We start from the raw sequence: 14,806 nt of genomic DNA, 5'->3' as shown, positions 1-14,806 counted from the left end.
TGTAGGCAGAAAAGGCTCATGTTCTAACCACGTACTAATTGGTGCCGTAACCGATTAGCACGGAACATGCCTACTCGCTGCCCCCAGACCTGACCCAGTGCTAAAAACTAATAATTATTTTGTAGCACGTAGGTATCACGCACATGTGCAAAAAGTACTTTAGGATGGCTGAGCACACCTTTAGCTAGTGAATTTTATCCTGCGGTAAGCACGCGTTAACGCTTGCCGCATCTTATGAAAAGGACTCCTTAACGTCGATTCTTTGTTGAATATTATGCTGTTGATTTTATGGTTTTGTTCTGTGACTTCATTAGAATATTTTCCCTCATGATGACTTTTCGAATGTGTGGTTTATCAATTCTACACATAAATGGAACGAGTATTCCTCATTACGTTCTCTTTAGTGGTTAACTGAACCAGAGAATCTTTCACGTTTTCACTGCAAAAAAAATGATTAAGCCACATATTATTCAGGTATCTATTATAACAAAAGGCATGAGGAACAGGGAACTTATAAATTACTTTGATGTTAATTTGAGAATGTGATAATGGTGGTTAATTTATCTGGGTTTAAAAAAAAAATTTTGGACATGTTCCTGGAGGAAAAGTCCGTAGTCCGCTATTGAGATAGACATGGGGGAAGCTGCTGCTTGCCCTGGGATTGGTAGCATGAAATGTTCCTAGAGATTCTGCCTGGAATCTTATTACTCTTTAGGACTCCAGAATCTTGCTGTTCTTTGGGGTTCTACCTGGAATGTTGCCACTCTTTGGGGTTCTACATGGAATGTTGCTACTCTTTGGGGTTCTACATGGAATGTTGCTACTATTTGGGTTTCTGCCAGGTACTTGTGACCAGGATTGGCCACTGCTGGAAGCAGGATACTAGTCTGACCCAGTATGGCTATTCTTATGTTCTTATCAATCCTTTGGCCATGTGAAGAGCTTGATTAATTATATATTTCAGAGGTATATTACTTTATTGCAAAACCACTTGTAAGCCAGTATATTTGACTGTAATGACCATATCAAATCACTGTAGTAATTACAGTTGTCTTAAACTAACCTCATCACATCACCACATAAAAACCAGGGTGGGTTAGATATACTCCATGAGGGCCATCCAAGAAACTGCTTTAAATTCCTCTTGTCATTTTTAAACATAAATGCCTTTGGTAAAACTAAACTTATATTTTGCTGCTCAGATCAGACAACCAAATAACTTGTTCAAATGCTGTTGCCATTTTAAAGGGGACAAATACTGAAAGCTAACGGTCAAAGAACAGAAAGATTGTTTATGATCTAGTCTGATTATTGCAGATCAACATGGACACCACCATAGGAAAGTGTGAATCACAAAATTGCCCCTTTGCTTGTTTGTTGGTGTGGAGAGGAATACCTGGGGGGGGGGGGGGGGGTTGCATATTTAGGTGTGGACTGGTATTGTTAGATGCCACTGAGGGTATTATACTGGGCATGGCATAATAGATGGTATCTTTGGGGGGGGGGGGGATTCCCCACTTGTCAAGCACTGGCTTTTTGAGTTTATTCAGACAAACTATGGCAACTTATTTATTTAGATTTTGCTCACACCTTTTTCAGTAGTAGCTCAAGGTGAGTTACATTCAGGTACTCTGGATATTTCTCTGTCCCAGGAGGGCTCACAATCTCAGTTTGTACCTGAGGCAATGGAGAGTTAAGTGACTTGCCCAAGATCACAAGGAGCAGCAGTGGGATTTGAACTGGTCACCTCTGGATTGCAAGACCAGTGCTCTAACCACTAGGCCACTCCTCCATTCCAAGCAAGTCTGTTGTAACTGCAACTTTTAAAGGGCTGTTGTGTATAGCGATGTCACCATTGCTGCTTTTCACCCACTTACTTTTAACACTTTTAGTTTAATGTGTAACCTTGTCTTGCCCTGTGAGCATCAGGTGGGTAACTTTAGTACATTTTTAAAATTTGTATAAAGGTCAGGGCTAGAACCAGCTTTCACTGGAAGGTCACTGGCACAGATAATCCATTCCTCTTGCACTCAGTTTGTCACTCCAGGCCAGAACGTTCGCTCTGAACCTAAGGGTTTATTTATTTATTGGGATTTATTAACCACCATTATAAAGAGAGTCACCCAAGGCTTAATTTAAATTTAGATTCTTCAGGCAAAAACATGGGACAGTTTCATCATTGACTACATACAGGCAGAAGTAAGCTATAAAGTATAAGTTTCCAACACTTACTGGTCAATATTCAACTAGCGGTGGTCAGCAGGTTTGTAAACACTGACCATCATCAAACCTGGATAGTCGATGCCTGTCCGGGAACTGACATTGAATATCTGGATCTGACTGGACTGCTGCTGGCCACTCGTACTTAATGTGTGTCCCAGATGAATATTGTCTGGGACCTGCATAAGTACAAGTGGCCGTATCTTGCTAAGCATGTATTTGGAGGCCGTATCTTGCTAAAGATGTAAAAAGACTGGAAGCGGTGCAAAGAAAAGCTACGAAAATGGTATGGGATTTGCGTTGCAAACCGTACGAGGAGAGACTTGCTGACCTGAACATGTATACCTTGGAGGAAAGGAGAAACAGGGGTGATATGATACAGACGTTCAAATACTTGAAAGGTATTAATCTGCAAACGAACCTTTTCCGGAGACGGGAAGGCAGTAGAACTAGAGGACATGAACTGAGGTTAAAGGGGGGGCAGACTCAGGACTAATGTCAGGAAGTATTTTTTCACGGAGAGGGTGGTGGATATGTGGAATGCCCTCCCGCAGGAGGTGGTGGAGATGAAAACGGTAATGGAATTCAAACATGCGTGGGATAAACACAAAGGAATCCTGTTTTAGCAGGAATGGATCCATGGAATCTTAGCGGAGATTGGGTGGCGATGCCGGTAATTGGAAACAAAACGGGAGCTGGGCAGACTTCTACGGTCTACACCCTGATCGTGACTGAATAGATAAGGGATGGGCTGAAGTGTAAATTTAAGGGGCTTCGACGTTAGCTTCAGAACTTTTAGTACAAGAACAGTGCTGGGCAGAGAATGGCAAGGACAAATACCCATTGCATACCATGTAAAATGAGTTTATTTTGTTAGGCAGACTAAATGGACTGTACAGGTCTTTATCTGCCGTCATTTACTATGTTACTATGTTACTCTTTGGGGTTCTACATGGAATGTTGCTACTAATTGGGATTCCAGAACCTTGTAACTCTTTAGGATTCCAGAATCTTCAGAACGTTTAGTACAAGAACAGTGCTGGGCAGACTTCTACGGTCTGTGCCCTGAGAAAGGCAAGGACAAATCAAACTCGGGTATACATATAAAGTATCACATACCATGTAAATGAGTTTATCTTGTTGGGCAGACTGGATGGACCGTACAGATCTTTATCTGCTGTCATTTGCTATGTTACTATGTAAGTACCGCTGTCATTTTTTCTCTCTCATCCCACATAACTAAGCAATCAAATTTTGGGCTGCTTTTTTACGTGGTCCTGTTTGGTCACTTAGCTGTGCGGACACCGAACACTGAATATTACTGCATAGCTCCCGGCTCCTCCCTGACCCCACCTCAATTTGAATGGGCTGCGTTGCATTTGCTGTGCCAGGAATCACTAGAGAGGTGTAGCAAAAGGGGCCCTTAATGATAGATTAATAATAGTAGATCTGTAATTTCATTTTTAAGGGTTTTTTTTTTTTTTTTAGTATTCTGGGGTATTTACCATCCAGTCCAGGTGATTTTCTGCTCTTTAGCTTGTTGATTTGGTCTAGTATATCTTCCAGGTTCACCAGGATTAGTTTGAAATCATCTGAATCATCACCTGTAATTTGTCAATTTGTATTTTGTATTATTTTTTTCAATTAAACCACCTGTACTTTGCTCAATAAATTTGATAATTTAATAACTCTATAGCAAACTATATACACCTACAAAGTCTTTTTTTTTTTAATTGTTATTTATTTTTGAGGTAAACAGACTTCAGATCCCCGGTGCCGTTCATTTTCTTTTGAACAGCACCGCTCCGCTATGCCGCTGGTTCTTTCACCCTACCAGTGCGTTACCATGCGGGAATCCTCATCAGTCTAATCTACCTTTTTTTTATAACGCAGTTCTACAGTATATATATCCGCAATCTTTGCACTTATCTTTTATTTGGGCATTTTTTTTCTTTTCCAGTCGGTTTGCTCTACAGCGAGCTCCCGTTTCGCATCCACTTTGTAAGGAACTGAATCTCTCTTAGTATTGCCCTTTTGTAGTATTCCGCGGTCATGGATTGTTTTCACAGCTTTTGGGAGTCCATTCCATAGTTGTGCGCTTAGGTAGGAGAAGCTGAATGCATAAGTTCTTTTGTATTTCAGTCCTTTACAATTTGGATAATGTAAGTTTAGGTATGATCGTGATGATCCGATTCTGTTTCTGGTTGGTAGATCTATGAGGTCTATCATGTATCCTGGGACTATGCCGTAGATAATTTTGTGGACCAAGGTGCAGATTTTGAAGATGATCCGTTCTTTGATTGGGAGCCAGTGTAGCTTTTCTTGGAGGGGTTTGGCGCTTTCAAAGCGTGTTTTACCAACTATCAGCCTGGCAGCTGTGTTTTGGGCGGTCTGGAGTTTTTTTTGCGAGTTGTTCTTTACATCCCTCATAGATTCTGTTGCAGTGGTCTGTATGGCTTAGGACCATTGATTGTATTAGGTTTCGAAATATTTCCCTTGGGAAGAAAGATTTTATTCTTTTGAGTTTCCACATTGAGTAAAACATTTTCTTTATTACGGAGTTTACTTGGTTCTCAAGTAAATGTATTTAATGTATTTAACATATTTAGGGCTGTTATTTTTAAAAGTATGTTATTTTTTTCCCCCCATGCAGCTCCTTGTGACTCTAGGCAAGTCATAACTTACCTTTAATCGCACAATTAATTGCGATTAAAATTTTTATTGAAATGCAGCCCTTACCATTTCTAGGTTGGTTCCATTATATCTTCCTCAGTAAAAACCAAAGCAAAGAATTCATTTAGTCTCATGACTATGGTTTTGTCCTCCCTGAGTGTCCCTTTTACTCTACGATGCCCAATGGTCCAAGTATTATGCAGCAAATCTCTTATGGTTTGAAAAAGATTCAACTTTGGCTAAGCTGCGATTTAAAAAGTGGCCTTAGCACACACTTAGGCGGGTTTTCCCATGCACTAAGGTCATTTTTATTCCCACGTGGACATGCCTTTTTTTGTATTTTAAGTATTAATGGCCATGTGCTAATGTTTCAGGATGGCTGGAGGAAGGGAAGTGGAGTTCGTTGATAGACCTTCCAAACACACTTGGGTGGTTCTTCAATATATATTGATTGTAGTGTAACCACAAAGACTCGTAACCATAAAGACTCGACACGGGACCATGTTTCGGCCTTGCTGCCTGCCTCAGGAGTTACTGGCATGTTTAAAAGAATAAATCAGACTCCTCTTATAACACAGAAGAAAAAGACAGAAGATGGAACTTGAATAGGTTTTTGTTATCGTACCTAATAACGCTCTGGAATTCTCATAGATTTGGAGCACTCAAGTTGAAGGTGAGGGTTGAACGGTGAGATTTGGATTCCTTTCCTCTTCATTGCTAGCTATTGTGGTCTTTTGCAGTCAAGAGAATGATATTGGAAATTGCGGTATCCTATGGAGGAGTTCATATCATGAGTCTGTTGCAAGCTACTATATTATATCAGTTCGCATATTGGATATTGTCCTACTAGCCGTTAAGCCCGTTAAAACGGGCGAGTTTTTTTGTTGTTCTAAATTTAATAATTCTCACCTCCATCGATCCATGTCCAGCAACCCTCCTCTGTCCCCTGCCCTCCCCTCCCCTCCATTGATCCATGTCCAGCAACCCTGCAGTCTCCCCTGCCCTCCCCCCCCGTCCACCAACCCTGCTCTCTCCCCTCCCCTCCCCCCATGTCCAGCTATTCTCCTCGCCGCCGCTCCCTCCCCCCTCCGTGCCAGGCCCCCTTAACTGACATGACAGCACCTCTCACCACCGTGTGAAAGCGCTGCAGACAGCAGAAGATCGATCTTCTGCTGCCTGCAACGCTTTCACATGGAGGTGAGAGGCGCTGTCATGTCAGTGCAGGGGGCCCGGCATGGAGGGGAGTGGGAGTGGCGGCGGCAATGTTGGGGAGGAGGGTGGAGGTTGGTGCTTCGGCAACCTCCATTACGTTCGGGCCTGTTCTGTACTCTCCGCCCCTCGCCCCGCCTCTGACTCTTCCTCCTTTCTGGTTCTGGAGCTTGTGGAGGCGGGGCTTGGACTTTTCCTCTCTCAACGTTCGGGCTGTACTGCGCATTTGCGGGTGAGTCGGTCACTTGTCATTTATATAGTTAGATAATTAAGGACTTGTTGGTCTAAGAACTGAAGAGAGTGCTTTTACAATACTCAACACTAGTTTGCACAGTCTTTTGGTACATTTAGTAATGGTAATATCATTCTCAGGGTTGAGATCACAATGTCATCAGTATTCCTTGATAGTTAGTTAGGGATTTTAATTACATTTAATTTTATCTTTGATATAGTTTTTCAGTAAAGCTTGTTGTAATGGTACTTTAAAATTATGCATATTGTCAGCAAGCACCTCTCCGTGCTGTCTGCTCTTGACCCGCACCTCTCCGTGCTGTCTGTCTTCACCCACACAATTGGGGCTAATCCACCTCCTAAGAGGAACTGCTCCTGCTTACTTGCAAAAAGTAATTATTCACAGTACCCAAATTTATCCTGCAGAGTACTTTATTACACCGCGGTACCAGTGGGAAAAACAGTATGTTCACTGTACCACAGCTGTTGGTCTCCGTGCACTTTGCTTCACTTTTCCAACACACCAAACAAACAACAGTTCAGTCTTAGAATTAGCTAAAGACTTGGGAAAATCTGTGGTTCAGTCTATTCCTCCGCTCCTCTCTGCTACTGCCTAGGAGTTAGAGGCATTTTCACCACCCTCATTTGCCAGACACCAACACTCTGACAACCTCCCACAAATGTTCAGACTGACCTCCTTCAGGTAATTAATTCCCACAGTTCCATGAAGCCAGACCGCATCTAGGCAATGTCACTTAGCGGCCCCAAATCTCTGGCTTCTCTCTCTCTGCAGTCTCTTCCTTTTCCACCTCTCTTTGTCCTGAGCAAAAGAACTCCATTTGCTCCTCACCAACCTCTTTCCTTTCGCTTTCTTCTCCTAGTTCAATCTCCTCCCACTCCGTGGAGTCTTCCCCCACCCTCTCTCCCAGGTGCTGCTCCTCCCCCTGATTATCCTCCATCTCCCAATCACCCCCTGACTCTACTACCTGCTGGGAGTTGTGGTACTGTTTCTCTTGTTCCCTCCTTCCTTGCAAGTGTTGCTGGGCTCTGTAGTTCTCTTCCCTTTTCATCAGTCTCCTATTCCCTTTTCCCCTCTTGAGGGTTTTTCTCCTTTCCCCGCTTACTGTCACTATCAGCTCTTCTCTGCCTTCCTTCTACCTCCTCCTTACAATATGATTTCTGTTTTTTTGGATAGATTTGGAGCAGAGAGAAGAGCGCCAAATGTTCGCATGTCAGAAACTTCTGTCTTGTGTCTTTTTCTTCTATGGTATAAGAAGAGTCTGTTTTATTCTTTTAGATAAATCAGTAAATGTTTGACGCAGGCAGTTAATGCAGAAACATGGCCTCGTGTCGAGCCTTTCTGGTTACACTCAGTGGGGTGGAGCACACACCTCTCTCCCCCCCCCCCCCCCCCCCCCCGGTGGAGCGTGGGCAGTGCATCTCCTGGGCAGCAAACACACCCCTCCTCCAAGCAAGGGAGCTGTGGGCTCTGCCGGTCCCCTGCCCCTTCAGACATCACCACCCCGACATAGGTACGCTAGAGGTTACACTACAATAAATATGCATTGAAGGACCACCCAAATGTGTTTGGAAGGTCTATCAATGAACTCCCCTTCCTCCATCCCTTCTGAGTCATCAGTAGCGGCTCTTCCGTTCCTCGATCTCGGTGATCCTTTTTGCATTTGCTAGCAGATTAGTATACAGCCATTTTGTAAAATTACTACATATATACTTACTGCCACCCATTTTGTAAGGTAAAGGCAGTTAGCTTAGCGGGGTTTAAAAAAGGTCTGGACAGCTTCCTAAAGGAAAAGTCCATAGACCATTATTAAATTGACTTGGGGAAAATTAATTGCTTATTTCTGGGATAAGCAGCATAAAATGTATTGAACTTTTTCGGGATCTTGCCAGGTACTTGTGACCTGGATTGGCCACTGTTGGAAACAGGATGCTGGGCTTGATGGACCTTTGGTCTGTGTCAGTGTGGCAATACTTATGTACTTATGATATCTGTGGGCTAACCAGTTATTACACGATAATGTAGTTACACTAACTCTCCACTCCTGACACCCCCCCCCTCAAAAAAAAGTTTTACTGCACGGTTAGTGTGCGCACATTTGGCGCTTTCCGCGGTACTCCATTTTAAGCTATGTTAGGAACACGTTAGCGCCTAACGCAGCTTAATAAAAGGGCCCCTTGGTCTTTAATTTGAGGTCTTTTTTTTTCTTTCCTTTCTTACAGGCTCCATTATTGCGTTGAATATTTATGCCATTCATAGGAACTCCGCCATATGGGAAGATCCAGAGGTAACTCATCAGCTGCAGTCATAAAAACCTAACAAAGGACTTCCTTTAAAGAATAAGCGCAAAGCAAACTGGGCTTGCAGCGTTTCATTTAGACTGGTTTTTGCCAGCCTAAATGAAACCTTATTGAGAGGCCGACGCACAGCCGCTGCTTTACCGTGCACGGAAGCAGTGACCGAAAGTCCCATGCTAATGAGCTCGCTTGTATTAAAACGAGCTCATTAACAATTCCGTGCAATGCACACGGGGAAACCCTTGCCATAGCAGCTTAAAACTAAACAGCTCAGAGCTGTTGTTGGGGTCCCCCTGAACCCCCCGCCCCTAATTTAACACTGGCCCTGGTGGTCTAATGTAATCCCACCTCACCCCACCCCACCCCCTGACTCACTCTACATACTTTGCATAATCAAAGGCAGGAGGGAGTCCTTCTGCCTCTGGACCTGGCTGCTGCAAAATGGCAGCAGCACCCAGCCCTGCCTGGAGCATCCTGGGATGCACTGGGAGGGGCTAAGTACCATATAAGGAAAAAAACTCCTTATATGTTACTTTGGCCCCTCACAGTACATCCCCAGAGGTAGGAAGGAGTAGGCGTCCGACTAGCAAGGTATGTAGAGTGAGTCAGGGAGTGGGGTGAGGTGCGTTTAAATTAGACCACCAGGGGGGGGGTCTAATGTGGAGGGGGTCATGGAGGGGCTCTGGGAGTGGAATTATACTAAAGTGAGTGTGTGTGTGGGGGGGGGGGCAGTGGGCTCACTGGCACACCAGGGTATTTTTTTCGGGGGGGGGGGAGGTCAGGGGGTCCACCAGACCTTCCGGGAAGTTTCCAAGTTTTGAAGGGGGGGGGATTAGGTGGGTCCAATCATTGCTGGCCAGATGCACAACAGCTGTGCCTACCGCATAGCTCTCGTGGGCATGTGCCAGGAACTCTTGTACCCCTTTTTCCGACCAATGCACAGTAATAACGTGCATGTAATTTGTGTGCTGTTAGTGTTGAGCATTGGTTAGTAATTACAACTTGTGTCTGGAAATTCAATGCTGGGCCATGTCCAGGCAGCAACATTGAATTTCCGGGTTTATGGAGTTGGCTAACTCTCATTGCCGGTTAAGTGTAATATTCAGCACTTAAGTGGCTATAGGTTACTGGATAAAGATAAGACGGACGTTTATGCCTAGTTAAGTGCTGTCTCCATCCTCCCCCCAAATAGTCAGGTTTTAGTTTGGCGCTAATCAGTTATTTTCAGAAGTGCTAACCGGTTAGGCGCTGCTAAAAATTAGCGGTTAGCCCCGAACAGGTGATTTAACGTTAAATGGCATTGAATATGGAACCCTTAGATATAGTGGAATATATCTCTATCATATCTCCCTTAGGGGAGATATGATAGAGGTCTATAAAATAATGAGTGGAGTTGAACGGGTAGATGTGAAGCGTCTGTTCAGGCTTTCCAAAAATACTAGGACTAGGGGGCATGCGATGAAGCTACAATGTAGTAAATTTAAAATGAATCGGAGAAAATGTTTCTTCACTCAACGTGTAATTAAACTCTGGAATTAGTTGCCAGAGAATGTGGTAAAGGCGGTTAGTTTTAGCGCAGTTTTAAAAAGTTTGGACAGCTTCCTAAAGGAAAAGTCCATAGACCATTATTAAGCGGACTTGGGGAAAATCCACTATTTCTGGGATAAACAGCATAAAATGTTTTGTACTTTTTTGGGATCTTGCCAGGTATTTGTGACCTGGATTGGCCACTGTTGGAAACAGGATGCTGGGCTCGATGGACCTTAGGTCTTTCCCAGTATGGCAATACTTATGTACTTATGTAGATGTTAGGCGTTATTCCATAAACAGGGCGTCTATGTCACATAGTGTGCAACTGCAAGGGATGTGTTACCATGGGCGGAGCATGGGCATGTCACCAAGCAGCATGTTGACTGGCATCCTGACACGCACAAAGGTACACTAGCCATTGACGTGAGATAAGTTGGTGCAGCAAGGCAGCTTAGCACTAGTTTCTATTATGGTTTGGGGGCAAATCCTAGACTGTTTGACCTTAATCCATCAGTTGACCTTGAATATAAATTGGTGTTTCTCAAGGCAGTCCTGGAGTTACTCCCTTGCCAGTTTGGTTTTCAGGGATACCTACAATGAATAAGCACAGTGGCGACCCTAGGTCGGCTGCCACCCGGGCGGATCGCCGCTGTGCATTCCCCCCCCCCCCCCGGGTGCAGCGTCGTCCATCCCCCCAGGTGCAGCACGACACCCCCCCCCCCCCCCGCACAATGACACCCCCCTCTCCGGCGCATCAAGCCCCCCCCCCCCCCCCCGGTTGCATTCTTGGCTGCTGGAGGGTGCAGAGAGCAGCCGTGCGCCTGTCGGCTCCACTGGCTCCCTGCTCCTTCTGCCCCAGAACAGGAAGTAACCTGTTCCGGGGCAGATGAAGCAGGGAACCAGCGGAGCTGACAGGCGCATGGCTGCTCTCTGCACCCTCCAGCAGCGTGCACCCGCAGCTGACCCGCCCCGCCCTTGATACACCACTGAATATGCATGAAACAGATTTGCATGCAATACAGGCAGTGTATGTAGATCTATGTTATGCATATTCATTGTGTATCCTGAACCAGGAGCAGACTGACCAGTGCCCGAGGTCCCAGGGCTGTGGGGGGGGGGGGCCCAGTGCTTCCCTCTCACATGCCCAATGTGTAGCGTCCTTCTTTCTCCTCCACAACTGGGACCAGGACACCCCCATCTCCTCCCCTTCCTGCACTCCCATCTCCAACCCCCCCCCCCTCCTTCCCAGGCAGGGGCACCGGCAGCTAAATCGGCCATCTGCTGATGCCAGAACTTCCCTCTGCTGCGGCCCGCTCTCTTCTGACATCGCTTCCTTCTTCCACAAGCGCGGGCTGCAGCAGAGGGAAGTTCTCTTGTCAGCGACAGACAGCCGCTGATTTAGCTGCAGAACCAAAGGAAAAGGTCAGGGGGAGAGGGAGGCAGAAGGACCGGGAGAGGGCCCAATAGTCCTCAATGCCTGGGGGCAATCTTAGTCTGAGGCATAGCTAGGTGGGTCGCAAAAAGGAACGACCACTCCCCCAGCACTGTCGCTGTCCGCTCCTGCTCTCAGTCTGCCCCTGCCTGAAACCAGACTGGTTAGGGAGCACTCCAGGACTGGCTTGAGAAACACAGATTTAAATGACATCAGAGCTATAAAACTCATTGAACCACTGGGGCCAAAAGCTGTGAAAGCAGTTATAGGCTTGTTTTTGAACAAGATGAGTTTTGTGACCCACCTTGCCTGGGGAGTGCCTTTCCCTTCACCATTTCCAGGAGAATTTTGACTTTCAGCTTGTGCTAAAAAATGTACTGTCAGGAGAGAATTCACTTCTGGTTTGTGCCTCTAGGCCGTCAGCCCTTTTCTTAATAGACGTTCAAATATTTGAAAGGTATTAATCCGCAAATGAACCTTTTCCGGAGATACGAAAGGCGGTAGAACGAGAGGACATGAAATGAGATTGAAGGGGGGCAGACTCAAGAAAAATGTCAGGAAGTATTTTCTTCACGGAGAGAGTGGTGGATGCTTGGAATGCCCTCCCGCGGGAGGTGGTGGAGAGGAAAACGGTAACGGAAATTCAAACATGCGTGGGATAAACATAAAGGAATCCTGTTCAGAAGGAAAGGATCCTCAGGAGCTTACCCGAGATTGGATAGCAGAGCCGGTAGTGGGAGGCGGGGCTGGAGGTTGGGAGGCAGGGATAGTGCGGGGCAGACTTATACGGTCTGTGCCAGAGCCAGTGGTGGGAGGCGGGACTGGAGGTTGGGAGGCAAGGATAGCGCTGGGCAGACTTATACGGTCTGTGCCAGAGCCGGTGGTGGGAGGCGGGGATAGTGCTGGGCAGACTTATACGGTCTATGCCAGAGCCGGTGGTTGGGAGGCGGGGCTAGTGCTAGGCAGACTTATATACACAAAGTAGCACACATGAGTTGTCTTGTTGGGCAGACTGGATGGACCGTGCAGGTCTTTTTCTGCCGTCATCTACTATGTTACTATGTTACTATGTTAATGACAGCAACATATGGCTGGCAACACGTTTGCCAAACTAACCACGATGTGCCCCGACTGCCTTGTGCCGTGATGACACCTAATTCCTTGTCTTGCAGGTGTTTGACCCACTGAGGTTTTCACCAGAGAATTCCACTGGCAGGCATTCCTACGCCTTCGTGCCTTTCGCAGCTGGTCCACGGTAGGATATATCTCTGGCATAAGCTGGCATGCTTCTCTCTGGTCACTGCTGAGGGGTTAGCAATGGACTGATTAGAATAAGCTGTACTCAAAAGGTCAAGGCAGAGGGGAGAAATTGGGAAAGAAGACCTAGCCCTCAAGATCAACAAACAGCTCAGGTTTTCAGGATATCCTTATTGAATGTGCACAAATAGGTTTTTTTAGTGGGATTTTATAACCACAACTTTATTTAAACATAACACTGGATAACAACTTCATTGATATAAAATGTATTCTACCAAGGTAAAATTTCAATAAAATAACACTTATCAAAAGTTTTTGTGAAGGTTCTGAGCACCTTCACAAAAACTTGTTATAAGTGTTATTTTTGAAACTTTACCTGGTAGAATAAATCTTGTATTAATGAGACTAGGACGGGCCCGGGGCAAGGCCGCCCCCTCCCCCGCCGTCCCCCGTTGCTCACCTGCCTGCCTCCACGGCTCCGGGCCCCCTGCATTCAAAGCGGCAGTCGCAGACCGCCTCTCTTCTGTCCTTCCCTCCCTGTGTCCCACCCTCGCGGAAACCGGAAGTTACATCAGACGAGGGCGGGACACAGGGAGGGAAGGCCAGAAGAGACACAATCTGCGACTGCCGCTTTGAATGAAGGGGGCCCGGAGCCGTGGAGGCAGGCAGGTGAGACTGGGAACTGCAGTGTCGGCAGCCTGACCCTGGGGCCAGGCCCCCCTTGGAGGCCCGGGCCCGGGGAACTTTGCCCCCCACCTCTCGGCGCCCTGATCTGCGGTAGTCTCATGGGTCTCAACAGTGTAGTCTTGGCCATTATTTTTAAAATATGGTGGTGCCAGACAGGGGGGAATAGCAGCAGCACAACGGGCAGGAAAGAACATGTCCCTCCCCCCCCCCCCCCCCCCCCCGCAAAGGCCACTAGATCACCAGCGGCATGCCTTCAAATGTAGTGTGCGGTGGGCATCCAGGCAGAGTGTCTGGGCCCCCTACAGCCTCCTGGCCCTTGGGCACTGCCCGGTTGCCCGAATGGTCAGTCCACCCCTGACATAAAGATAGGGCTGACTTTCATGTGGTTAACCTGGCAGATTAACCGGCCAAGTGCTGACTCCACCCTAGAACACAGCCAAAATCAGGGCCGCCGAGAGACTAGGCCAGGCCCGGGACAAGGCCCACCCCCCATCCATGGTCTCTCCTGTCTGCCTCCACGGCTCCAGGCCCCCTGCATTCGAAGCGCAGTATCAGATCGCCTCTCTTCTGGCCTTCCCTCCCTGTGTCCCGTCCTCGTCTGATGTAACTTCAGGTTTCTGCGAGGGTGGGACACAGGGACGGAAGGCCCAAAGGGAGGCGATCTGTTGACTGCCGCTTCGAATGCAGGGGGCCCGGAGCCGAGGAGGCAAGCAGGTGAGACTGGGAACTGCAGTGTCGGCAGCCTGACCCTGGGACCGGCCCCCCTTGGAGGCACGGGCCCAGGGAATTTTGTCCCCTTCCTGCTCCCCCCCCCCCCCCCCTCGGCGGCCCTGGCCAAAATAGCCAGTTTTCAGTTTGACACTAATCGGTTAAAGCCGCTGAAAATTAACAGTTAGCCCTGAACAAGCCAGGAGCAGTGGACTGTCCAGTTAATCACTTTAAATATTGATTTTAATGGTTTCTATATTATGTCACAGGAACTGCATCGGACAGAACTTTGCCATGAATGCGATGAAAGTGGCCATGCTCTGACCCTGCGCGATTCCAGCTCTTCCCAGATGAAAATTGTCCCCTATCATAATACCTCAGTGGTCCTGGCGGTCCAAGATGGCATCCACGGTATTTAAAAAAGATTTAAGAAAGGAGTCTCCGCATTAGGATTCTTTTGCGCTATGAGGGATCATCACATTGGTATTAAAAAAAAAGTTTTCAGATAGGGAACACATTTTTTTTACAATATTTCTAATAAAG

The 14,806-nt window shown here is 46.7% G+C and overlaps 1 protein-coding gene across 1 annotated transcript in view; it reads left to right on the top strand.

Annotated features, from left to right (window-relative positions):
- The window catches only part of LOC115459254 (cytochrome P450 4B1-like), a 51,872-nt gene extending 37,285 nt beyond the window's left edge, over positions 1-14,587 (top strand). The window contains exons 10-12 of the mRNA XM_030189110.1: positions 8,575-8,639; positions 12,784-12,866; positions 14,533-14,587. Of these exons, the coding sequence (XP_030044970.1) occupies positions 8,575-8,639; positions 12,784-12,866; positions 14,533-14,587 (203 nt within the window). The remainder of the gene's footprint in view (positions 1-8,574; positions 8,640-12,783; positions 12,867-14,532) is intronic.
- The last annotated feature ends 219 nt before the right edge of the window (positions 14,588-14,806 follow it).

Source organism: Microcaecilia unicolor, unplaced genomic scaffold (assembly GCF_901765095.1).
Source record: "Microcaecilia unicolor unplaced genomic scaffold, aMicUni1.1, whole genome shotgun sequence".
Taxonomy (NCBI): domain Eukaryota; kingdom Metazoa; phylum Chordata; class Amphibia; order Gymnophiona; family Siphonopidae; genus Microcaecilia; species Microcaecilia unicolor.
This window is presented reverse-complemented; position numbering and strand designations above follow the sequence as displayed.